The sequence below is a fragment of the Felis catus genome, chromosome D2, assembly GCF_018350175.1.
Source record: "Felis catus isolate Fca126 chromosome D2, F.catus_Fca126_mat1.0, whole genome shotgun sequence".
Classification (NCBI taxonomy): Eukaryota; Metazoa; Chordata; class Mammalia; order Carnivora; family Felidae; genus Felis; species Felis catus.
In genome coordinates, this window is record NC_058378.1 from 75,849,682 (window position 1) to 75,875,831 (window position 26,150).

The 26,150-nt window shown below is 50.5% G+C and overlaps 1 protein-coding gene across 2 annotated transcripts; it reads left to right on the forward strand.

Annotated features, from left to right (window-relative positions):
* Positions 1–1,612: 1,612 nt before the first annotated feature.
* Positions 1,613–25,690, forward strand: BAG3 (BAG cochaperone 3). Of its 2 annotated transcripts, none has more exons than XM_023241002.2 (4): positions 1,613–1,944; positions 18,286–18,615; positions 19,959–20,363; positions 24,323–25,690. In XM_023241002.2, the coding sequence occupies exons 1-4, from the start codon at positions 1,759–1,761 to the stop codon at positions 25,139–25,141; spliced, it is 1,740 nt and encodes a 579-aa protein (XP_023096770.1). In that variant the 5' UTR covers positions 1,613–1,758; the 3' UTR covers positions 25,142–25,690. The 2 variants fall into 2 exon arrangements, with proteins under 2 accessions (XP_023096770.1, XP_023096772.1); XM_023241004.2 differs by having other exon boundaries at positions 24,326–25,690.
* Positions 25,691–26,150: the final 460 nt, after the last annotated feature.

Consider the following 26,150-nt stretch of genomic DNA (forward strand, 5'->3'; position numbering starts at 1 on the left):
AGACTATTTCAGACATGATCATCTTCCCATAGGAGGAAGGGCAGGGGGGTGGGGGGGTCTTATGATTCAGATGACTTCATCTTTGAGGGACAGAGAAGCCCCAAGTGACAGATTGCTTCATTGTGCTTATCAGAAAATTCCTGATTGACAGGTTTAGGCTTATATTTCTGGAGGAACGTTGAAACTGAAATTAGGTTAGGCATTAAACCCTGGTTTGGTGACTTGGCCCAAACAATGTCATTTTGCACCTCTTTTTAATGAGAGCAACTTCTCCAAATATTTCTGGGGAGGGGGATGAGTCTGCCTAAGAATCTAAAACGGGGTCGCCTAGGTGGCTCAGTTGGTTGAGTGTCAGACTTCCACTCAGGTCATAGTGCCACGGTTTGTGGGTTCGAGCTCTGTGACCAGCTCTGTGCTGACAGCTCAGAGCCTGAAGTCTGCTTTGGACTCTGTGTCTACCTCTCTCTCTCTCTCTGCCCCTCCCCCCGCTTGCGTGAGTGCACTGTCTCTCTCTCTTTCAAAACTAAATAAACATTAAAAAAATTAAAAAAAAAAAAAAAAGAATCTGAAACGGAACTTTCCCCAAATTCTCCCTCTGGGAGCACATTCCCTCCCAGGGAATTGCTTGGTTTAGTTCACAAAAGCCGCCAGCACTGAAGCAACCAAACAATTTTTCATGATTGGATTTGGTCCCTACCTCCCAAATGAAAGGTGAAGATTGAAGATAGCAAGAACCAAACTCTACCATAAAAAAGATCCACGCCCAAAACAATGTGATTTTTCTTTAACGTTGTTCATTGCAGTGATAGTTTGTACATTTGAGATGCAAGGTTTGGGAGCATAAAACCACAGTTGATGCAATCTTTCTTTAGGCTTCAAAAGAAGCCAGGTGAGTTTCTGTTTGCACTTCTATTTTCTCCCAGGCTTTGTTATGGTGTCAGATCTACATTCCAGAGCTCCTTAAGCCCTTGGAAAAAAAGTGATTAAAACGTAATTGAGACGCCAGTGTCCCCGAGTATCAGCATATAAGGGAGCAAAGCAGGGGGTGGGCGAGACTCTAGTTTAAAGCAACTTTAAAGGCTCACGATGACTTTGTTTTTATAGGAAGGAGCGGCAGCAGGCACCCAGCAAGGCGAGTCCCAGTCCAGGGAACACCCACTCGGCTCCAGGCTGAGAGAGAGAGTCTGAAAACCGAAACCAGCCCAGCGCACACCGACGACGCCCCTGAGGCTGCCTGCCCCGCCGGCCAGTCTCTGCCCGGGGACACCCGCGCGGGCGGCAGGGCCAGGGTGGAGGAGGGGACGGAGGAGGAGGGGATGGAGGAGGGAGAGGAAGGGGAGGAGGAGGAAGGAGTGGGGGAGGGGCGGTCGGCAGAGGCCCCGCCCACGCCCCGCCCCGCCCCGATTATAGCCGATGACTCAGGGCGGAGCTCCGCATCCAACCCGCTCGCCGCCAACTTCTCTGGATGGGACCAGAAGTTTCTAGCCGGCCAGTTGCTACCTCCCTTTATCTCCTTCCCCGTTGGCAGCGAGGAGGCTATTTCCAGACACTTCCACCCCTCTCGGGCCACGTCACCCCCTCCTTTAATTCATAAAGGTGCCCGGCGCCGGCTTCCCGGACACGTCGGCGGCGCGCACCGCTCTCGAGCCGGCCGCAGTCAGCGAGCGACTCCGCGCCTGGAGGCCCGGCACCCCACGACCAGGCACCCCGCGACCCGACACACCGGCGGCCGCCCCTTCGGGCCGACCCCAACCCAACATGAGCGCTGCCACCCACTCGCCCATGGTGCAGATGGCGTCCGGCAGCGGCGCCGGCGACCGCGACCCCCTGCCCCCCGGCTGGGAAATCAAGATCGACCCACAGACCGGCTGGCCCTTCTTCGTGGACCACAACAGCCGCACCACGACGTGGAACGACCCGCGCGTGCCCCCCGAGGGCCCCAAGGTGAGCCGGCCCGCTCGGCGCCCCGGCCGGCGCCCCCCCTCGACGGCGAGCGGCGGGGACCGCTGCACCCGGCCGGGTTGCGGGGTCCCGGAGCGCGCCTGCGGGTGGACGCCCGGGCTCGGCCTGCTGTGCCCCGACGAGCCCCCGCTCCGGCCCGCCCTTGGCCGGCGTCGGGGCGAGAGGGAGGCCCCGGAGGGGAGGAAACGTTTCCCCCCTCCGCTGCGTCTGGTTCCCGGGAAGTGCGACCCGCGCAGTGGCGCCAGGTGCCGTCCACCGGCCGGATCCGAGGGACCGAGGACCGGGTGGCTGGAGCGGGCCCGGGCTCCGGAGGGGCGGCCGGCCTGGTCACCTCTGGAGGCCCGGGCCAGGCCCCGCCGCCGCCTCTGCCGCCGCCCGCCGGGGCGGAGGTCCCGGTTTCCCTGCGGTCCGCGCTGCGGCGGACGCCGGCGAGGGGGCCCACTCGCCAGCTTGGGGGAGGTCTCGCAGGTGTTTTGTCTCCTAAAATTCCTCAGTTTGCTCGAGGGGCATCTTAACTGGCTCAGGCACAGAGTGACTCAGGGAACTGATGTAAATATACTCCCCCGTTTTTATATCTGAAATTAAAATTGTTTTCTTCTTTGAAACGGTTTTCAATAATATATTTTAGTATGATTTGTTGAAAAACAAGGCGTTCTTCTGCCAGGCAATTTCCGAACTAAAGATGTGAGACTGTCCCATGGTTGACCATTGCCTTAGGACATTGCCTCACGCTGGCGTGAAAGGGAATGGTTTTTGTTTTTGTTTTTTTTTAATGGCATACATTCCCTTCCTTGTTATGGTATTAAAATACTTAGGATTTGTTTCCAGTAGATACACAACAAATACAGAAATACTTTCGTGAATGCAGCATGCCTTATTTACATATATGCAGAAATATAAACTCTTTAGTCCTTAGGAGCATGAAAATTTGGAAATAGAAAGTTGGGATCAATCTGTTAACTTAAAAAATTACAACTAAGTGTGTTACTCTTCCAATATTCCACAGATTTGTGCTTTTTCAAAATAAAAGCCTTGGCAAAAAGAAATACACTTAAAGAAAGGGTAATGATATACTGTCTGGGCAAAATTTTAAAAAGCCATAAAGAGCTGGTCAGTTGTTTTGAAGATTTAAAAATTCGCAAAATTAAAAATGCTTTATAATTATTTTAGAAGAAATTTTGTATCATCCACTTTCATTTCTAAATGACAAACATTGATAAAAATCTGGTGCCCAACAGTGAGATGTAGGGACATTCAGCAACTTCCATTTATAAGAGTTGAATTGTATATTTATATCTGGAAAATTAGTACAAGAGTATGTAATTAGCTGGGATGGGTATAATCATATATACTTTTTTGTATGCCTGCTCAGCCCATTATTGGGTGAAACTAAAGCACATTTCAAACTAGCCCTGTTACTGCAGTCTACATGGATGTCGACCTTTGGTGTGGTGTAAAACTATTAGTTTGAGGCCTCCTTCCTATAGAGACGGGGACTGTCAGAATCTGCCGTACCCTTTGTTGTAAGTGAAGGTCAAGTTTGAACATAGCCACTGTTAAGTGCAGTGTAAACCCAGAATGCCAACACTTTGTTTTTAGCACGAGACTCACCCAGCAAGTTGAGATCTTTGTGTACCCATCCGGTGAGTTGGTTAGGCTGTGGTTTCATAAACTCTTTTTAAAGGGGAAAAAACAGGTTAAGTAACTTTATTTTTTTTTTAAAGATTTTATTTTTAAGTAATCTATACCCAACATAGGGTTCAAACACACAACCTTGAGATCAAGAGTCACATGCTCTACCGACTGAACCTGCGAGGCACCCCGGAATTACTAGAATTCTTTTTTTTTTCTTAAGTTTACTTATTTATAAATAAGTAAGAGAGACAGAGACAGAGTCTCTGAGACTCTCAGAGAGAGAGGAAGACAGAGAATCCCAGGCGAACCCCTGAAACCACGAGATCATGACCTGAGCCGAAACCAAGAGTCAGACGCTTAACCGACTGAGCCACCCAGGCGCCCCTATCATTGTTAACAAATGGAAAATACGGCTACTAAATCAGAAGTCTGACCCTGGAAAAGGGGATTTGAAAATTAAGTCAGAATTTTAAAGTCGAAAGGCCCATGAAGATCTCTTAGCTCAATCTCTTTGTTTTACTGAGAAAGAAACCCAGACAATTAAAGTGTGTCTCCAAAGGTCACTCAGTACCAATAGCAAAGAGAACTACACCAGAAAGTCCTGATAAGAGGCAGGGTATCTGTTCAGAAGAAGGTAGAAGTGTCTTGAATTTTTATGAAACTGTGAAGCGTGCAGGCTGGACTACTTCATTGTCTCTGTGTCCTCTAGGCCACCACGTACTAGGTGGCTGACCTCTGTGCTGTGATTACTTGGATGGTGATGACTGGATATGATAACTCAAGAAATGAGTTCTCTTTACCAAATTAACTACTCGAGATTTGTCCGCATGGCACAAAACTTGAGAAAACTGACATTCGGTTTCTTAGCTCCTTGACCTTCATTGTTCTCATACCTGTGCTTTGATAATACACAGAACATCTGGGTGATTAATTCAGATTCTCTTACACGAATGACACTTTTTCTCCAGACTAAATACAACGGAAAATCTTCAGTACTGTTTCATATTAGAAATTGGCTTCTTACTTCGTAGTAAAAAGGGTCCTGGTGTAAGACAAAGGGCGTTTTGGGGGGAGATGAGCTAAGAGGACCTTTCAAGCATCCTTATTTTCAGGAGGAGATGCCATCAGTCGATAAAGAGGAAGCCCTTTTTTGGGGACGGCAGCTTCTGGGTGTTTACGGTCTAACCTTGCTGGGAAAGGAGTGGCTTCCATGGAAAGGAAGTGACTACAACTCTGTTTCATTGAGTCTTGTACTCTGTCACTTTAGAGTTGATCCTCCCACATTGCTCTGAAGTAGTGAGAGTGACTGTCCCTAGTTTTACAGAGGAGGCAAGTGAGAGCAAGCGTCTTGCCCTTCGTCGAAGAGGCAGGGCAGCTACAGGCTAAGACATTGGGCTTTACCTGACTCCACTCCATGCACCTGGACCTCCCCACCTGCAGTCTTCCTGGATGTCAATTTTCTGCACTCACGGGCTTGCCACTAATCTTCTGGCAAGTTCATTCTGGTCCAGGCCCCTTCCCTGGCAGAGAGGTTGGTGCTCACTCTGGAGTCTGAAGGTGCACAGCCACCCCTCGCCTGCTCTCCCCTGATTAAACAGAGACCAGATGCTTTGGAGTACTGTGCTGTGCTGCTCTGTCAGAAACCTTCCTGGGACAAGGGGGGAGACCCTTCTCCCTCAGTGAGCAGAGCTTTCTAGCTCTGTAGACCTTAGAGGTCACCAGCACAGAATCCCGAGGCCGGCAGTCTCCTGGGAAGCCTTTTAAGAGCACAGATTACCAGCGGCTTCATCCCTCTATCTGTCCCCTGCCCCCGCCCCCCATGTTTAGTCCACATTGCCCAGAAATCTGTATGTCTGAAAGGTTTCCCTGATCCTTTTGATTTTGCCACACTGGCATTTGGGAGCCCCTGGTGGATGGTGATCCCATTTTGTAAGGGGAGGGGAGCTGTGATTTACTGTACCCTTTCCTGCATATGAGCCCTAGAATTCCTCAAGCTGTGCCTGTCTAACATCTAACCTGCATGGCCTTTGCCTGAGGCCCCATTTTCCTTCTTGGTGAAACTCCCTGGTGCCGACTTGCATGAGTATGAACATGGGGATGGCAGTGCCCTGAGTCAGATCCAGGGCAGTCCCAAGACCCTCCTGTACCCCAGAAAGATGTGAGCCAGAGCATTTCCTTCCTGTTTGGCCCTCCCAGCAGAAGCTCACCAGAATAATCTGACAGATTACATTCAGGCCCTGGAAGAGAGATGTAGAAACATCCTCTCAGAGGAAATTGGAAATGTTTGTAGTTACGATTGAAGTGGAGAGACCCACTTATTCTGCTTCATGTTTAGCAGAGCCTCCTGAATTTTCTTACAGATGAGATCATTTTGCTCTTTGCAGATCGATTAGAAGCTCGTGGGCCTCTTAGCAGAATCAGAGCACAATCAGGAAATGAGTGGTCCTTCTCCCGTTTGTATTTCCAGCAAGTTGCAGTGATGGAGGAGCAAATTCCTTTGCGACTGATGAGCAGGGATTTGTTGGGGGGGGGGGGGGGAGGATGAAGAACGTGGGCCACATGCCTTAATGCCCAGCTCATCCAGGACCTCCATTTTACCCTCCAGAGAACAGGCTGTGTTTGGCAAGAACTGAACATAATTCGTCCCCCGTTTTGCAGCGTAGCTTTGCCCTTTACGAGGGGAAAGCCGGTACACAGGAACTGTGGCGGCATTTGACATTAGCCAGGGCCGAGGAAGGCTTAGCTGTTTGATGCTGTTGGGGCCGGTTGTGAGTCAGAAAGCTCCATACCACCGGTGAGGCTTGATTAGCACTGTCCTCCTGTCCCCATTTCTGGAATGACACACAGTTGCCTTATATAAGGCACTCTACATATCTATTACTTCCTATTGGCATTTATAAATGGTCTGATGCTTATCATCAAAGGTAGGAAACCGTGCATAACCCAAACCTACTCTTCCTCCTTTGCATTTTTGCTGTTGTAATGCTGCTCTTAAATATTTAAGACACCTTACGTAGGAAAACTGGGAGCAAAAGACAAAGGCCTTGCTTATTAGGAACCTCTGAGGACCCATTAATGCTGATGAACGCTGAAGAAACCTCTAGCAACCTGATTATGGAATTCTTGAGCCCCTCCCTGCTCCCCATTTCTGGCTCATCAAGTCTTCACTGGGTCTCCTCTTGTGCCTCTAATCTCAGACTCACGGCTTGACTTTTGAAGCCAAGCACTAAATCCCATCCTTTGCAAATGTGGACATTGATTCCCACGGCTTGCTTGGCATTGTGTGACTGCGTGAGATATGTGATGTTACTAAGTCATCACTTATTTCTGTGTAGATTTCTTTGGGGACCTTAGAAGCCAGGCAGCTTGTGACAGCTTCATGAGGGAGAATTTCTTGAGGATAGAATGAATCTAATATTTTTTCGTCTGCCAACATGTTTGTATAAGTATGTGTATATGCACACACGCGTTTATATTAACATGTCAAACACTGGTTAGGGGCATTACAAACCTTGTTTCTTTAAATCCTCAAAACAGGTCTCTAAGATAGAAACTACTAGGTGCTTCTGAGGCCTGTCAGCTGTGATAAAGCAGAAAGACTGTTGTGGCCAGAGGTTTACCCTCACCTTGCCCCCTCTGAGCCTGGCTGCGTCTCAGAACTCCTTTATACTCAGAGCTCACCAGGCACAGCCCCCGTTGATTAGAAACCACTTGTGTCTTGAGTCTGGATCTGACTTAGGAGATGGGCCCAAGTTCTTCATTCATTCGTTCCGTCCGAAATTGACAGAGTGCCTGTTCTCTGAAAGTCACAGTGTTCAATGCCATATGGAGGACAGGTCTGTCTCCTTCTGTAGCTTTCTCTGTGCAGAGTTTCTTACGTGTAGATGTCTCCAGTTGGAAGCAGGCTCTCCCTGCCCTGGACTCCACGTCACTTTGATTCAAATCTTTCTTCCAAAAGGCGGCACTTTTCTGCTTTGCCTTAGGGTCATGTCCCTGTGGGCCGAGAGTTCCAGGGGCAGGCTGTGTCTGTCATCTTTCTGTTTCTCAGTGCCTGGCAGGATCTACAATCTCAGTAAATGATTCTGTGCGGGGAAGGGTAAAACACGGGCTGGGTTCTGGAGTGGACAGGCTGGTAAAAGAAAAGCCACCCTTACTGAAGTACAGTCTTAAGCCCAGAGTGAATGTAAGTTGCCGAAAGCTCTAGCTGTTCGTTCCAAAGTACTGCAGTGTTGTCCTGGGCTCCCAAATGTCCCCCAGGAGCCAGTTCCTTTTTACTGTATTTCTAAATGGGCTTTTCTCCACAAAGGACTTAAGTATTGATTCCCTGACTTCATCCTTATGAGTCTGGAGAAGCTCTTTTTTGTCCCTACCAGCAACACAGCATCTTGGAACAGACCTGCTGGAGAGGCTGGGAGCTCACAGCAGCCAGACACTGCTGATGCCCAGCTGCACAGAGAGCAGCCTCAGCACTGTCAAAGGAATCTCTCTCTCTCTCTTTTTTTTTCTCCTTGTGGCTGGCAATAAGACCAGATACTGCACAGTGAAGCTTCTTATTCACTGTCAATTCAGAAAAGCCCAGAATTTCAGATTGCTCACTGCCTACGTCAAGAGCCTGTAAACAGTGTGGCTGCCCAAGAACTCCTAGCACAGAGCTGTGTCCCCAGTGACTAAGGTGAGACTTGCCACTGAAAATTCCCTCGCATCCTGTTGGAGAACAACCATTTCCTATCTTGAAATAACTTCCTCAGTGTTCCTTAGGGTAGAATTGTAGACTTTTGGTTATTTAATTTAATTTAATTTTTTATTTTATTGTTAAATATTTATTTTTGAGAGAGAGAGACAGCGTGCGAGCAGGGGAGGGGCAGAGAGAGAGAGGGAGACACAGAATTTGAAGCAGGCTCCAGGCTCTGAGCCATCAGGACAGAGCCTGACTCGGGGCTTGAACTCACAAATCTCAAGACCATGATATCTGAGCTGAAGTTGCACACTTAACCAACTGAGCCGCCCAGGTGCTCCGATTTTTTGTCAGTTATCTTAAAGATTCTTCTTGGACACTGAATGGATGAATAAATAATTTAAAAAATCCAGGGGTGTCTGGGTGTCTCAGTCAGTTGAGCGTCTGACTTTGGCTCAGGTCACGATCTCACGGTTGGTGGGTTTGAGCCCCACGTCGGGCTCTGCGCTGACAGCGTGCAGTCTGCTTCGGATTCTCTGTCTCCTTACTCAGCCCCTCCCGCACACATTCTCGCTCTCTCTTTCTCTCTCAAAATAATGAACATTTTAAAAAAACCTTTTTTTTTTTTAATCCAAACAGCGGGAGGCTAGGGAAGAACATGTGTGTGCAGAAGACAAGGCAGCTGCATCACTTTTTGACACTTCCAAATTAGTCCCACGGACCCTGAGTGTCAGAGTGGGACCAGCTCTCCTGCCCAGATGGAGCTGGGTTTTCTCCCTCCTGAGGCCCCGTGCTGGATGCACAGGGCCGTGGTGACTCAGAACTGAGTGGAGTGCCCTCCCTCTCGCCTGCCGTGCCTCGGCCAGGCAGTGACTCAGCACCAAGCACTGGCTCCCTGGCCCAGAGCACACTTGAACTGAATGTTCCAGGTCTTGAGCCCCAGCCCGGCTCGACTGGGCAAAACGAAATGCTTTCTCCCCTGCTGCATTTTACCCTGGGAAGATGAAGGGTTTGAAGACAGCCACAGTTATTATCAGAGTGCACGGTGTGGCAGGAATAGTGAAAGGGTTAATACATCTCTGGTCTTGATGTCAGGCACACCTGGGTTGTAGTGATCTCAGATCACTCACTCTCTCCGAGCCTCAGTCTGCACTTCTGTAAAATGGGAACACAACATTCCCTCTCCAGCAGGATTGTGACGATTAGGGGGATAGTGCATGGAGAGTGATGAGTCAGGGCCTGACTGGACACGTGTGTATAACCCGTGGAAATGGTCACTCCACTAAGAAGTGGGAGAGGACTCAACACATGGCAGACAGATGTGGCCAGACATGGGTCTGTTGGCTCCCAGGTGGGGCTCCAGTCTTGTTTCTCAGAAGCAAAGGCCTCTTATCCCCCTTGTACCACCTCAGCCGACTCTCTTTCGACCAGTGTCTGGATGCCCTCAGTACCCTCCCCAGGGTTCCCATGCCCCTCATAACTCAGGTACACGTCAGGGGAGTCAAATGAAGGCCGCAGGGCCTTCTGGGGCCTCACCCAAACCTACAAACCACAGCCCCAACCAGCTTCACCCCTGATTCATCCCTGATTCCTCAGCCGAGACAGGCCAGGAGGAATTGTGTTTCCTGCACTCTGCTGCATGGGGTGGCGTCTTAACTCTGAATCTCGACTCCTTAAGGGGAGTGTCTCCCTCTGCATCTCTGCACAGGCCCCAAGACAGTTGCCAGGCAGGAACTAGGTGCCCGGTCAAGTGTTGTGGGGAAACTGAGCCATGTTAAAGAGGATCCGGCCATTTCCATTTGCACAGCTGTTCTGGACCCAGCTCTACGGGGTGGAAATGGCACTGCAGGTGGAAGGAGAGAGGGCAGTTTTCTAATTGCCACCACCCTCTTGGGGGGGAGTGTGACTGTTGGAGGAATGCTTTGAGCAGCTGTTCAGGGCGGGGAGGAGAGTCCCCAGGAATTCCCCTCAAGGAATCATTGAACCAGCTACCCTTGGTTAAAGGGGCCCTTGCCCTAGCTGCTTTGGTGAATTGGAGGCTGGGGTAGGGGACTGTGTTTTGTACAACATGCAGGTCTAGTGAAGCCCTGCACCCTGATACCAGCAAACACTTGCATAGTTGGTGTCTAGCAGACGGTAGAGCCAAGTGATTGATCCGTGTTCCACCACAGCATGAGACAAGTCCTCGAGAAACGCATGGAAATGGACCACGAGGGAGTCTCTTTATCTAATTCGGACAGTTTGCTTCCTGCTGTGGAAATTTCAGGTACTTTTCCATCTGTGATTCGTGATTGCAGATTGATTAGAGCAGGTGTTCCCTACCCCTTTTTTTTTTGGAAGAGGAACTAGCTAGTGCTTTTCATTCCCTGAAGCTGTGAACTTCAGGAGCTGGGCATTCAGTGACTGGGGTTCCTGGCTTGGTAACTGCCCCTGTGACCTTGGGCCACATCTGCTACGTGGAATCCTTGAGGAGGGCTCCAGGGGGTGGGGGAAATGGGAAAGCTGGAGGCTGACGCCAAACTGGCCAGCTGTGGCCCATGGTGCCTGGCCCCTGCCCTGGTGGGGGACACACTGAGACTGTCGGTGTGATACCAGCAGATGAATTCTGCTCCCGGCCAGGTCCTCCTGTCCCAGCCTGGCCTGGTTTTTCTCACTAGGTCTTGGGCGGGAGTGCAAGGAGCCCCAATCAGTGTAAGTTGGGTGTGGATTTGTCCTCAGGGCAGGCCCCCTCAGAGTCACTTGACTAGGGCTTTTTGGGGGTGGGGGGGCACAGAGGGGTGGTGGTTAGGGCTCAGGCCCCTAGAGTGTTGGGCTGTGATTGCTTCCAGGTTGGAAAACATAGATACAGTTCCCAGCAGAGAAAATGGCACCCTTGCTAATTAGTGTTCTTAAGACGCTCAGATAAAGGAGCTTCTAACTCTTAGCAGGTTTATTCCTAACTGGTGAGACCACTGAGGTTTTAGGCTTTGTAAACTACGGGCCCAACCACCTGTTTCTCATCTACCGATAACTATTTGTGGAATAGCATCTACCGATAACTATTTGTGGAATGAAGGAACGTGATTGTGTAGGGCTTGGAGCACTTAGCTTACAAAGACTTTCTTGTGCCTTATTTTACTTCTGTCTTGCAAAAATCCCTGGGAGATGCGGGGACTTTTACTGCCTGAGAAACTGAGTCTAGGTAGCAAGGAATCCTGTCTGAGGGCACATAGCTGGTGAGCAGCAGGGTGGGATTGGAGTTCAGGGTGGCAGCTTGGAGCCCAGGGCTCATGCCGGTTCACTCCTGCTTGTTTGGACACAGCCACAAAGAGAAGAGGTGTTAAGTTTCATCCCTATAGAAAGTTTTCCCCAGTGGGGACACATAGGGACACCCAGCTCAGCGATCCCAGGAGAAAATAATATGTGCTTTGATAACAGGCAATCAGATAAAGCCTGCAGTCACCTGTGGCTGAGTTGCATCTAGAATTTGTGGTCAGCACAGACTCTTGTCTTACCAGGAGTGTTGTATGGGGATTTCTGTGGAGGTGGATTTTGCTTACTGTTCACAATTTACCCGCTATCCGTTATGTGCCCCAAACGGGGTTTAGGCGGAGGGAGAGACCCTTTATCACAATCCAGTGGGAACTGGAGGGATTTTGAGTTGGTTGTGGGATATATTAAATTGGCAGTGATAATTTCTATGACCTGAAATACCAAACAGAAAGTTTTGGAAGAATGTTGAAGCTCAGCTATGTGCTCTAGAAGGAGGTTTTTTTCTTCTCCGTTTCCTGGCTGCTAGAAGTGAGCCAAGCTACTCAGTTTTGATCCAGGTCCTGCATATATGGGGAGGTCAGGATTCCTGTTTTCCTCCATCTTTTTTTATCTTTGTTTTAGAAGTTTTGAAGTATCATTAGTAAAATTCAAACCCTGACCGTTGTGAAGGCTCTTCTGGCCTAAAAACCCAGTTAATGGATCTGTGTCCTACTTAAGACTCCAGGCCTGTCTAGGCGGAAGTGCTGTGGGGCAGCCCTAAGAGTTACCTTTGTTACTCTTCCCCTTCATTCAGATGTGCTGATGGGAGCTGTAACTTGTAGGTACCAATAACACTTTGAAGAGGGCTGTGCCGTGGAGTTGAGTTTAGGGGTTTTCAGGGATCAGAGGCCACTCAGCGTACAGGGAACTGACTGTGGATGGGTCAAGGCAAACCCTGCTCCCCGGCTGTCCCCAAAGCAGCCAAGGCCATGAAAGTGCAATGCCCCAGCACAGTGGTTGGCATATGCCTTGTAGGTACGCAAGAATGTTGTGCTTGCTCTGCTTTTAAGGCACAAGACGTCCTTCTTGGGGGCTGGGGGGTCAGCAGCCTCCTCTTCATTTAGGACATGAAACATTAGGGCACTTTGAATCCCAGTGACTTCTGTTATGATTTATGTTTATTCATTTCTTGAGAGAGAGAGAGAGTCCGAGCAGGGGAGGGACAGAGAGAGAGGGAGACACAGAATCCAAAGCAGGCTCCAGGCTCTGAGCTGTCAGCACAGAGCCCGATGCGGGGCTCGAACCCACAGGTCATATGAGATCATGACCTGAGCTGAAGTCAGATGCTTCACCGACTGAGCCACCCAGGTGCCCCTGTTATGATTTAAGTGAACACAGTTAAGAGTGGTCATTTTTAGATTTCCGTGACACCAACTTCTCTTTGTTTTTGAGCTTTATGTAGACGTTTAGAGGTAGAGGGGACCTTGCAATAAGAGCCATGGAGAATGTCAGGGCTGAAAGGAACTTCACTTAGATCGGCGTTTCTCAATGCAGTCCTGGTTAGCTTCACCACACACCTGCTGAGTCAGACTTCTTGGAGTTGGGCTTAGGGTCTGCATTTTTGTGCATTTTCTGGGTGCTCCTGATGCCCCCTGGAGTCTGAGAACCACTGCTTTACAGAGCATCTGGGTCTCCCCTTCAATTTTAATAGCTGAGAAAACTAAGGTCCAGAGAGGGGATGTGGGCTGCTTGCATAACAAACATATTTAGGGGCAGATCCAGGATTAGAACCAAGTGCAGTCTCTTTCTACATCTCTTAGCTGCCCCCTTAGCGTACATTGTTATTAAAAACCAGCAAAGTTTAGATGTGCTCTTAAGCAAACAAGACTTGCGGAAGTCCAAGGGCTCACCCAAGCTCAGAATCTGATCCCAGGCTTCTCTGATAATAATACCTTGTACTTAATAGGGCAAATTTTGACTCATCTGGGGTAATTTTTCCTGCTTTTTATCCTGGCCATCTCCTGGAGTTGTTTAGTGCCCTGAGATATGCCTCAAGATTTTCCTGCAGTGCAAAGCAAGGGAGAAAAATTAACCAATTCATTTTATAAATGAATGCAGTGCGGTTCCTAATTGGATCTTGTATATAGGGATTCCTGATGTCTTTGCCCAAGATATAGATGGTGAGCAGAGCTACACTGGTCCTTACTCCTTAAGAAGCTACACACACAGGACCTTTGAGGGCAGGACCTCTAGTGGCCTGCCTGGTCACATGATCACAGCTTGCCCCTCCCTCCCCGGAAGACTAACTCCAAGGCAGGGGCGATCCCTGGTCCCCACTGAGGTCAGAAGGGGGGCAAGTAGCAAGTGCTGTGTCGAGGATGTTGGCATAACCAATAGGCTTTTTCTGGACGTGCTTGAACTGTGAAAAGACTTCTTAGACTAAGGAGGCATGTTCTAATATTCTAGGAGAATCATAACTGTTATACATTTGTTTCTTTTACTTTTGTCATTTTAAATTTTTATATTTTGAGGCGCCTGAGTGGCTCGTCAGGTTAAGCATCCAACTTCGGCTCAGGTCATGATCTCACAGTTTGTGGGTTCAAACCCTGCATCGGGTTCCGCACTGACAGTGCAGAGCTTGCTTGGGATTCTCTCTCTTCCTCTGTCTCTCTGCCTCACGCTTTCTTTCTCTCTCAAAATAAGTAAACTTGAAAAATTTTTTAAGTTTTATCTTTTTTTTTTTACACTCGGTGAAAAACACCATAGAAGTACAGGAAGGGCAATTTAATTCTTTTATGTGGTGCTTTTTTAGTTAGTAAAAACTGAAGCATCTGCTACTGACAAGACTCTAATGATAGAGTAGACATGTGAGAAGATGGGTTGGGCTCAGTATTCCTGGTGTGGACCTTACTCTAGGAGGGAGCCTCATTTCTGGTTTAAATTATGCATTCATGTAGAAGCGTTTAGTTTTCTATTCTGTAAAGCTGGTAGGTTTTTCTGCTTACCTAAACCTAGTGTTTTCCTAAACAATACCCCAATCAAAGTGGAAGGGGAACGTTCCTTTATTTATTTATTTTTAGAATGTTTGTTTATTTTTGAGAGGGAGAATGAGCAGAGGAGGGGCAGAGAGAGAGGAAGAGAGGACCCAAAGTAGGCTCTGCACTGACAGCAGAGAGCCCGATGTGGGGCTTGATCCCACGAACCGTGAGATCACGGATCATAACCTGAGCCGGAATCAAGAGTTGGAGCCTTAACCAGCTGAGCCACCCGGGTGCCATGGGGAAGCAGTCTTTTAGATGTGAGGCTCATGAAGAGACATGTGGTTTGTTACTGAATGGCATAGATGGGCCAACTCAGACAGAACCCAGAGTGCAGAACCTCAGGGTCCCCAGGCCACCCTTCCTGTCGCGGCCTCCCTGCTCAAGCCAGCAGGCACCGACACCTGCCAGGCAGCCCCAGGCTCAGAACGGGAGTCTTGGTAGCGGCCCCTTTCCCCTCGCTCCTACTGTCTTGCCAGCCTTTCCCCACACTCTCCTGCTCGCCCTTCTGGGTCACCCTTCATTTCCATGCCCTCAGCTCTGCTTTGCCCACACTTCCTTGCTCTCGTCGCTGACTCTTCCCCTCATTTCCTGCGGCGTCCTGGTTTTTGCTTCTGGCTCCTCCCGTCTTGCCGAGGCATCTCTCATCAGCAGCTCTCGGGATGGTCAGGCCTCTGGGCCTCCAGCCTTACCTTCTTCAGCTCAGCGCTCACCTTCACGCGCTGTCCCCTTCCCCTCTGCTGCTCGAACGCCGCATCCTGCCTACAGTGACCACAGCTTTCCTTTACCGACCAGACATGGCACTTCTTCCCAGACCCAGGTGGAAGGAATATTGGCTCCAGGAGGTAGTCTCTGCTGTCACCTCCTCTGGGCAGGCAGAAATACTCTTCCTCCCCTCCCTCCTTCCTTTGTCTCCCCTTTTCTCTTTTAGTTGTACAGAAGATATTCAGCGAGATGCATAAAATGCACAGCTCTTGGCAGGCGGCTGCAGTGCCGTCTGGATCCAGGGGCTTCCCCCAGGAGGCGCCAAGCCTCAGCCAGGCCTATCTTAGGTTTCCAGGCCCTGGAAGGGGCTGAGTTGGAGGCACAGCTAACAGCCGGCTCTGTGGGGGCGGTGGGGTTGGCGGCCCTCACCTGTTGAAGCCGGATAGTGCGGGTGGAGTGTGACAGGGGATGGGCAGTAGGGCAGGGGGAGGTTCAGGGAAGTGTGTATTTCGATAGATCTGTACATAGGCACATACCTGTTTACCGACATGCAGAAAAAGAACATTTCCATCCTCATGGAAAGGTTCAAGACCCTCCCAGTTACTCCTGTTTCCTACGGGGCAGTCACTACTCTGAATCTTCTATCAGTTAACTTTGCTCTTCAGTTTTGATTCCTTTGACACTTTGGGGTCTGTGCAGCATGACCGTGTGCCTGTTTGGGGAGGGAACTTGCATGTGTTGCTGCCTTCTGGGCATCCCCCTTGGATGTGCCCTCCCAAAACCTCACAGCAGTCCTGCCAGATAGATGGGTGTCGCTAGCCCCGTTTTCTAGGTACGGGCATCAAAGCTCACAGGCTAAGAGAATTCCCCCAGATCACAGAACTGTTACTAACAGAGGTCAGACCGAACTGGCATCCTAGCTAAGACAGCCCCATCCTAGCTAGAAAAGCCCATGCGTTTCCCCCACCCCCTTCCCAGAGCCTCCCAGGCTTTCCCTGTAGTTTTGCTTCCTGTTTGTTTTGTGCCGTAAACTGTCTCGAAAGCCCCTAGTCGGCAGGAATGGAGCCTTGCCAGTTTGGTGACCCCCATAGTACCCAGCGCCCGGGTAGCGAGATGGTCACTGGGAGATGGTCGGTGGATGAGGGCTTCCTAACTGCCCTGCTCGAGGATCGTGCAGGCAGCTGAGGCTTGTGTGCATGGCTGGGAGGGAACAGTGAGGCCCCCAGGCAGCCAGCACAGAAAATGCCCAGGACTTGTCCAGGCCCCGGCTTCAGGCTGGAAGGAGGGGTGTCCCAGCGAGGGGAGAAGATGATTAGATGGCGCGTTATGAGTCAGCACTGAGTAGCACTGGGTTTCCACGGCGTCTCTTGGTGCCTTGTCTCAGGCAGGGATCGGGTTTTGAATGTGAGGCCTGGACCCACTCCCTGCTCTTGGGTGACCTGAGAGCTAAACAGGCTGAAGTAATGTCGCCACCCTGAGCACGTGGGTATTCTAATCTGAGAGCGCCTGTCTGCTGGCGTCCCCAAGGACATAGCGACACCCTTGTCTCTTCTGTGTGCAGGAGGCCCTCCCCAGGGCAGGGGCTCAGCAGGAAGGAAGCAGTTGATGGGCCTGAAGGAGCGAAGTTTCAGGGCCCACCACCACTGACTCTTGTGCAGGAACACAAACACAAGGCAAAAATCACAGTGGTCTATCACTCAGAATGCAAATCAGCCCTCAGCTTTCCTTCCTTGTGACTGGTTTTGCAGCAGTGAGAATTCTACCCTGCAAACTCCTGGACCCTCTGTCTTTGCCTCTGTTTGCAGCTCGGCCTTCTTAAGGAAGGGGAGCTCTCCTCCTTAATAGTCAACCTACCCAGATGTGCGTCAGGGGTGCAGTTCTGTAGCTGCCTTCTCTGTAAAGGCCCTTCTCGTGTTCCAGGAGATGGTCCAGACTGGAAATCCTGGGGGTCCCTGACTCTGGTTGCCCAGCCTGTGTTTGGTGAGAAAGGACATTGCCCCGTGAGTGACTGACCGGCCTTGTTGTTTGAAACCAGATCTTCCTCTGTGGTACATCTGGAACTTGGCCTTCTCAAAGGGTCCCAAAATAGCCAGGCCGCTGAAGGGACAGCTTCATGCGAGAACATGAGAGGGACCCCGGCCACTCTTCGCCGGAGCAGAGCAGGCTTTGTTGGCCTCCTCAGACCAGCATAATTAATCGTCGGCTTTCATTCTCCCCCTGTGTTCCTCATCATCTCCCTTTCTTGCAGCTTGTTCTGAAAACGTCCCCGAGTAGGCAGCCTTGTCCCACAGCCGCTTCTCTGCAGAGGTGTGCCGACTGTGTCCTGTGTTTGGGTCCAGCACAAGTCCGTGTTAGGAAACGCTAGGACCTTTGAGGAAGCGGAGAAGCCGGCTGTGGTGTAGTGAGTTGGACTTGAGTCATCCTCGCACCTTCTGATCTGGGTCTCTGATTTGGGGGACAGTCAGTGGTTCTCCTACGTAACTGCTGCCGCTTGTCACCCATAAAAGGAACCTGTCTGACCAGTTTGGGAAATTGGGACCTCTTGATGCTCAACGGATACCTTGGCCCAACTGCTTTCTCTTGAGGCCCCTAATTCTTTTTTTTTTTTTTTTTTCAATGTTTATTTATTTTTGGGACAGAGAGAGAGCATGAACGGGGGAGGGGCAGAGAGAGAGGGAGACACAGAATCGGAAACAGGCTCCAGGCTCTGAGCCATCAGCCCAGAGCCCGACGCGGGGCTCGAACTCACAGACCGCGAGATCGTGACCTGGCTGAAGTCGGACGCTTAACCGACTGCGCCACCCAGGTGCCCCGAGGCCCCTAATTCTTAAACTGCTGGCCATAAGCAGCCGTGTAGGGGACGGGATGTGTGATAGGAACGGGGTGCCTGTGAGCTGTCTGTGCTCAGCCGTCTTGGCTGCTGCTGGGGGGCCCAGAATCACTCTGGGAGATGGGGACCCTTAGCACCACGCTTTTGCCACTTCGGGGTGCTTTCTTCCCAGTTCCTAACCAGTCTGTTTCTCCTTTTTTGTGTTTTAGGAAACACCGTCTTCTGCCAACGGCCCTTCCCAGGAGGGCTCCAAGCTGCTGCCCGCGAGGGAAGGCCACACTGTGTACCCCCAGCTCCGACCAGGCTACATTGCCATTCCTGTCCACCACGAGGGTGTGGACAGCCGGCAGCCGCGCCCTTCCTTTGTCTGTTCCCAGCCCGGCACACAGCGATTCCGAACTGAGGCGGCCACAGAGGCTCCTCAGAGGTCCCAGTCACCTCTGCGGGGTGTGGTGGAAGCCACCCAGCCAGATAAACAGTGTGGACAGGCGGTGGCAGCAGCTGCGGCGGCCCAGCCCCCAGGCTCCCACAGACCTGAGGTAAGGAGAGCGGGCTGTTGTGTTTTGGGGGCAGGCCCCGGACCCTGGGGCTAAAGTGCAGGGCATCCGGGCCTGGCCTGCAGCGGCAGAGGTCACCCAGCAAAGACAGCACTACGGCCACACGGTGTCCCCCCCGCATTTCACAGCTGTGTTGTTTCAAGTGGGCAGGGGTCACGGCTTATCTTTGGGGTTAAGGAATTGGGCTTCACAAGAGTAAACAGCTTGGTCCAAATGCATAAAGGTACAAATGTGGCATTTCTGGGACCGGAAGCCTGGCCTTCTGGCTCCTAGTCCGGTGCTTCTTCCTCCTCCTGGGCTTTCTGCGTCAGCACCACAGGGATAGCAATGTGTTCTTTCACTCAGTTCCCTACTTAGGGGTGAGTATTAACTGCGTGCAGCTCTGTTGATGGGAAAACGAGGTGGCATGCCTGCCCTCACCGTGTCCCATGGTTTCAAAGGAAACCGAAAATAAAGAGTCCGGAAGCCAGCTGCTTGATGATAGGGTTTTATTTTTAAGCCTGAGGCCAGTGCTTCAGTGCACTAAACTCTAAAGGGTTCTTAATCTAGTTCTTAGCCAGGGATTTGAGGGCCGGTGGACCCCAGTAAGATTCCTGAGCAGTAAGTAAGCCGTTCTGGGTTTCCTGTCTGCAGATTATCCGGCTGTATCCACTGGCACTGTTTTTGAGCACAAATCCTCCGCTCCGTGTCTGTGCCCAGAGTTGGCATTGCCTCCCTCAGCCCTACTCTTTTCCCTTTTCAGAGTAGTACCTATGTATGTAATATTTTTGTTGTCAAAATCAAAAGTGACGCATCAGAGAAATCTTACCAAATTTGAGCTGACAGGACCCTTTGGAGCCAGCTGAGGAAATACGCACCTGACTTTCTAGGTGGTCCAGGGGCTGGCCACGTGGGATGTGCTACTTCCGGTGCTTAGCTCGTTCTCTGTAGATGAGCAGAGAAAGGGTTAAGGAAAGACGTGACCTGCAGTGACCACAGGTGCGGCAGCAGTCAGAACCAGCAGGTTGAGCACCACCGCGTGCAGCCCAGGTGCCGAAGCATATCCACAGACGGTCTTACCGAATCTTCTAGTCACCTCGGGGAGGGAAGGGGCGTCTGCTCCATACTGTAGATGGGGCTCAGAAGGCGATGGAGCTGGTAAGAATCGGAACACTCCAGACTCTAGAGCCCTGAGTCGTAGCACCACAGTTTGGCGATGGAAGGTTTACAGGTGGAAGGTCCTGTTAAACGTGTTACCCTGAGGAGGCACGTGATGGAGACAAGGTTAGAGCACCTGGGTAGAGGGTCACTCATGGAGCCATGTCTCTACGCTTTGTGTCTCGTAGCGATCTCAGTCTCCAGCTGCTTCGGACTGCTCGTCCTCGTCCTCCTCGGCCAGCCTGCCCTCCTCCTCCGGCAGGAGCGGCCTGGGCAGCCACCAGCTCCCCCGGGGCTACATCCCCATCCCCGTGATACACGAGCAGAATGTCACCCGGCCGGCAGCCCAGCCTTCCTTCCACCAAGCCCAGAAGACCCACTACCCAGCTCAGCAGGGTGAATACCAGACCTACCAGCCCATGTACCACAGGGCCCCAGGGGATGACTGGGAGCCGCGGCCCATGCCGGCAGCGTCCCCGTTTCGGTCTCCCGTCCGGGGTGCATCCAGCCGGGAGGGCTCCCCGGCCAGAAGCGGCACACCGGTGCACTCCCCTTCGCCTCACCGTGTACACACCGTGGTCGACAGGCCTCAGGTATGGAGTTGGTGTCAGCAGACTGACTATGGCAGCCCCTCTCCAGGGGCTGAGGAGCTCTTTGCAGGGGCCCTGGTTCCTCCACTGGTTGTGACCAGTTCACACACGTGTTACTGGGGGAAAGGGAGATCCTGGAAATGGCTGATCACCAGCAGAAGTGCAGGACAAGTGCTGGGAACTCTCAGTACTGTCTGTAGCTTTTGCTCGTTTTTCAGTGCGGCTGCCTTTGGGGCAGAACTTCAGCCACCGTGAAATGGCTGGACAGCAAGTAGAGTGTCACCCACACACGCTGTCTCAGTGTTTCAGTGCCCACCATGCTTTGTTAAGGCGTTTCATAACCCTTCCACATCCTAGCCGCAGCCTCGTCTCCAGTGCTCCAGACGGCTTGTCTCCTCCTCACGGGTACCCCTTCTCCACTCTTTCCATTCTTGTCGCCTCTGTGCCTTTGCTCATGCTGAACCAGCCCCCTGCGATGCCATCACGATCCAGGTTTTCCCCATCCTGCAGGGGACAAGCCAGTGTTGCCTCTTCCGTGAAGCCTACTCCTCTTTCTCATGGCACCTCATCACAGTCCCTTACAGCTCAGCCCGTGAGCACTCTGTGCATTTCGGAAGTGCTCATCTTACCTGTTTAGCTCAGCTCGGAGCTTGATGACAAGGACACGTCTTCCACCTCTCTCCCTGATGGCAAAGGACTGAGTTGCCTGACTGATGATGAGCCGGCTGGCTGGCTGGGAAACATTCCAGTCTGGTGAAGTTGCAGGCACAGACCTGCTCATTCTTCAGGGGCAACTCGTGGGCACGTCCTGGAGGAGGGGGTCGCTGGTGTCAGTAAGCTTGGAGCTTAGCAGAGCCTTGAGCAGCCCTGGGACCCCACCTTGCGCAGCCGAGTTCGCTTTCTGCCACAGTTTTTAGAGGGAAAGCCCCTTGTAGACAAATGCGGGGTGTCTTACTATAAATGGTGACAGCACCGTGGTGTGGTTCTTTTTTTAGCTTCTTTGTATAGGAAAGAATTTCAGCCTTACAGAGGAGTTACAAGAATCATACAAAGAAACGCAGTCTACCCTTCATCCATATTCACTGTTAACATCTTGCTGTATTTGCTTTGCCATTTCTTCTCTCTGTATGTATTGTCCACGTGGTTTCTTTGTTGGAGATTTAATTGTAGATATCATGCTCTTTTACTCATGAATAATTCAGCAAATATTGCCCTAAGAAGGACCTTTTCATTCATAACCACAGTACAGTTACCAGAATCGGGACACTTAACCGCCTTACGTTGTTACCTGATACACAGTCCACTTTCAAATCTCCTTGAGAGCAGTTTCTCCTGCTCCAGGATCTAATCTAGGATCACGAGCGCTGCATTTAGGTATCATTTCTCTTCAGTCTGCTTCAATCTGGAACAGTTCTTCGGCCTTCCTTTGCTTTCATGACCTTGACATTTTCAAAGAGGACACGCCATAGAGCAGTCCCTCTTAGGAGTTTCTAAAGTCATTTTTCTCAGGGCGCCTGGGTGGCTCAGTCAGGTAAGCGTCTGACTCTTGATCTCAGCTCAGGTCATGATCTCACAGTTTGTGAATTTGAGCCCCGTGTCGGGCTCTGCGCTGACAGTGTGGAGCCTGCTTGGGATTCTGTTTCTTCTTCTCTTTACCCCTCCCCTGCTCTCTCGTTCTCTCAAATAAATTTGAAAAAATAATAAGAGTCATTTTTCATACCCAGCCCTTTTAAGCCCAGAGAGGGGTGTGTGGCTGGTTCCTGAATGGTAAGGGCCAGATTTGAGGTCATGTGCATTGGCAAAAGAATCTGATGGAAAAGGATGTTGCTGGCATTCAGATGGCTAAGTAGCCACCAGGTCCTTCCTTGGGCTCAGGAATCCCAGGAAAGAAGTGCCCATCTGCAGTGCTAGAAAAGCTTCCCCTCATGTCTTTCCCATATATTTCCCATAGTCGGTGAAATAATATTTAATCCTGTTTCTGCTTCCCATAACCTTGTTTATGGTGCCCTCCTTTTTAGTGCTTGCTCAGATTTCTTTTTGAACATGTGCAAAGATTTGACCTAACTGAACATTATAGTGGAATTTAGTATTTTAGTATTAGTATCTCTTATTTCCCAGTTCATGGAATTAGGGTGTCAGTTTTTTTTTTTTTTAAGTTTATTTATTTTGAGAGAGAGAGCCAGTGGGGGATGGGGCAGAGAGAGAGGGAGAGAGAGAGAGAGGGAGAATCTCAAGCAGGCTCTGCACTGTCAGTGCAGAGTCCGACATGGGGTTCAAACCCACGAACCGTGAGATCATGACCTGAGCTGAAATCAAGAGTCAGACACTTAACCGACTGAGCCACCCAGACACCCTAGGGTATGTGAGATTTTTAAAGGGTTTTGGCAAAAAGACTAATTCAAAACAGTATACAACTCTATGTGTATTGAAACATTATTTACGATAGCCAAGATATGGAAGCAGCCCAAGTGTCCATTATGAAGAAAATGTGGCATGCACGCGCACGCACACACACACACACTGGACTATTACTCAGCCGTGAAAAGGAATGGAATCTTGCCATTTGTAACAACATGGATGAACTTAGAGGGTATTATGCTAAGTGAAATAAGTCAAATGGAGAAAGGGAAATATCATACGATTTCACTACTGTGTGGAATTTAAAAAATAAAACAAAAGCACAAGCAAAAAGCCAAATGGGCTCTTAAATGCAGAGCACAATCTGATGGTTGTCAGAGGGGAGGTGGTTGGGGGGATGGGCAAAATAGGTGAAGGCCATTAAGAGGTATAAACTTCCAGTTATAAGATAAGCTACAGAGATGAAAAGTACAGCGTAGGGAATATTGTGGCGACATGTGGTGACAGCTGGGGAGTGAGCTTACTGTGGTGAGCACCTGTAATGTGTGGAAGTGTCGAATCACTGTGCGCTACACCAGAAACAGTGTAACACTGTGTGTCAGCAACATACACATAATAAAGAAGCGGGGTGAGGTATTCACCTAGATGCTAGGAAAGCTAAGATACTTGGTTGAAGCATAGCGCTTTTTAAAAAATACCGCTTGTGGTCACATTAAAAAGTACGGGCGGCCAGGAGTCCGTGCAGAGATGCGCAGCTGAGTGTTGGCTCTGGGCATAAATGTGCGTGGCAAAATCCTCAGAGTTAACTATTTTAGGCACCTTGCTTATTCTCAAAAAATAGATCAGTCTGGGCAGAAATTGCTAGGCTGTCATAGCTTTAAAAAAAAAAAAAAAAAAAAAAGATTAGGGAAGCCTGGGTGGCTCAGTCGGTTGAGTGTCCGACTTCGGCTCAGGTCATGATCTCGCGGTGCGTGAGTTCAAGCCCCGCGTTGGGCTCTGTGCTGACAGCCCAGAGCCTGGAACCTACTTTAGATTCTATGTCTTCCTCTCTCTCTGCTTCTCCCCTGCTCATGCTCTGTCTCTCTTTCAAAATAATAAATATACATAAAAAAAAAAAAAGATTACAACTCTTCTGAAACGGGAGATGAGACTGTCACACCCTGAATAGAGCTGTCCACACAGTGTAAGGAAGGGCACATGTGGCAATCATTCCTCCATGGCTGTGCCACCGAGATTCTGAGTCACCCAGGACTTTGCTTTAGGCTAAACTAGCTCAGCAGTCAGCGAGTTTTTTGATATTTTCATTTTGAATACATTGGTGTTCTTTTCGTTGCCCTAAGAATACCGTCTACAGAAAAATTCAGTGAATGGTGACAGACCCACACAGTCCAAGGTGATGGGTGATGAATGGAAACAAATGGTTTGGTCACGTTACAGGATCAATATGTTTTTATTTTGTGACAGTATTTGGTCGACTTTGAAAATCTCTTTTATACGTTAAAACCATTCCCCAGTTTTCTTTATGGTCTGTACTCACTATAAACAACTGCCTGTGACTCTCAGCCAGTTATTAAAAATATCTCTGTGTCCTTGCCTCCTCTCAGCAGCCCATGACTCATCGAGAATCTTCACCTGTTCCCCAACCTGAAAACAAACCCGAAAGCAAGCCAGGCCCAGTTGGACCAGATCTCCTTCCTGGACACGTCCCGATTCAGGTGATCCACAAGGAGGCAGATTCCCAACCTGTTTCCCAGAAGCCCCCACCCGCCTCTGAGAGGGTGGAAGTAAAGGTTCCCGCTGCTCCGGTTCCCCATCCTCCCAGCCCCGCCCCTTCTGCTGTCCCCTCGTCCCCCAAGAATGTGGCTGCAGAAGAGAGGGCAGCCCCCAGCCCCGCCCCTGCAGAGGCTGCACCTCCCAAGTCAGGAGAAGCTGAGGCGCCCCCAAAACATCCAGGCGTGCTGAAAGTGGAAGCCATCCTGCAGAACGTGCAAGGGCTGGAGCAGGCCGTGGACAACTTTGAAGGCAAGAAGACGGACAAAAAGTACCTAATGATCGAAGAGTATTTGACCAAAGAGCTACTGGCCCTGGATTCAGTAGACCCTGAAGGACGAGCTGATGTCCGTCAGGCCAGGAGAGATGGTGTCAGGAAGGTTCAGACCATCCTGGAAAAACTTGAACAGAAAGCGATAGATGTCCCAGGTCAAGTCCAGGTTTATGAACTCCAGCCTAGCTCCCTTGAATCCGATCGGCCGCTGCAGGAAATCATGGAGATGGGTGCCACGGCCACAGACAAGAGTAAGAAAAGTGCGGGAAACGGAGAAGATCCCAAAACTGAAACCCAGCAGCCGCCAGAAGCCAAAGAAGCAGCGACGGCAAACCCCGGCAGCACGACGGACACAGCTGGTAACGCAGCGGCACCGTAGTCTCCACTGGACACAGATCAGACCCGGGGACTGGGCGCTGGCGGTGTGCTTTAGGGAATTTTAAGTTGCATGCATTTCAGGGACTTTGAATCCGTTTGTTTTTACTTTTCATAGGCGCTTGGTACGCAGTAACTTGGGTGGAGGCCACGCACACTAATTAAAGGGCTAAAAGGAAAATGATGCTCTTCTGTATTCTTACTCTGTACAAATGCAGCAGTTGCTCGTTTCAGAACTTTCACCCCATTGCTTGGTGGCGGGGCCCCATCTGTGCGCGGGCACCACGTGTGAGCCACGCTTGTACTCCGTCTTTGCGCAGCTCTGGACCGAGGGAGGCGTTTGGCTGGTGGATGGGCTGTTGATTTCCCATCACACAAACACGAAACCCATTTTTCGGAATTGTTGCTCTTTTGTTGGGATGATCTTCATCTCCTAGCTAAAATACCTAACCTCAGATAGAATAAAATGTGCAAGGAGCCCAGGAATATCTGTATGCTGGATGACTTTAATGCAACATTTAAGAAAAGTAAAATAAAGTAATAATCAAACTCACAGTGTTTTTTGGTGATTTCTGAAGTGCTGAGGAGTGTCAGCATCAAGATTGTGTCTCCCTGGCTTCAGTGACAGTCAGCGAGAGACACATTTACTAGCCGGCTCTGGGATCCACATGGATCCTGGCCCACGTCGTGAGAATGAGGGTCCATCACTTTTGCATCCTCAGATGGCAGCTGTTTCCTGGGAAGACTCCGGGCTGTGCACCCAGGTGATGGGACTGGACCGGCCACACCTCTCAGGATTGGCCCAGCCCAGGGATCACTCGGGCAGCATCTCTGCTCACCCGGGCCACGCTCAGGCCTCAGGGAAGGGCTGGGCTGGTTCAAAAGCACAGGAGAAAATCAGTCCCTGGTGTTGCCGGAGGCTGACCAAAGTGTTCTGTGGAGTCCAGGTCGCTGGGGGGTGGGGAATGTGTTCTGTGAGAGCCTTGGGGTCATCTTTATCTGACACTTCTCTG

Excerpts from the sequence above, each read along its gene's own strand:
- BAG3 (XM_023241002.2), top strand. The coding sequence starts at position 1,759 with ATGAGCGCTGCCACCCACTCGCCCATGGTGCAGATGGCGTCCGGCAGC. Across the intron at positions 1,945-18,285 it reads TGCCCCCCGAGGGCCCCAAG|GAAACACCGTCTTCTGCCAA; the intron begins GTGAGCCGGCCC and ends TTTGTGTTTTAG. Across the intron at positions 20,364-24,322 it reads CCGTGGTCGACAGGCCTCAG|CAGCCCATGACTCATCGAGA; the intron begins GTATGGAGTTGG and ends GCCTCCTCTCAG.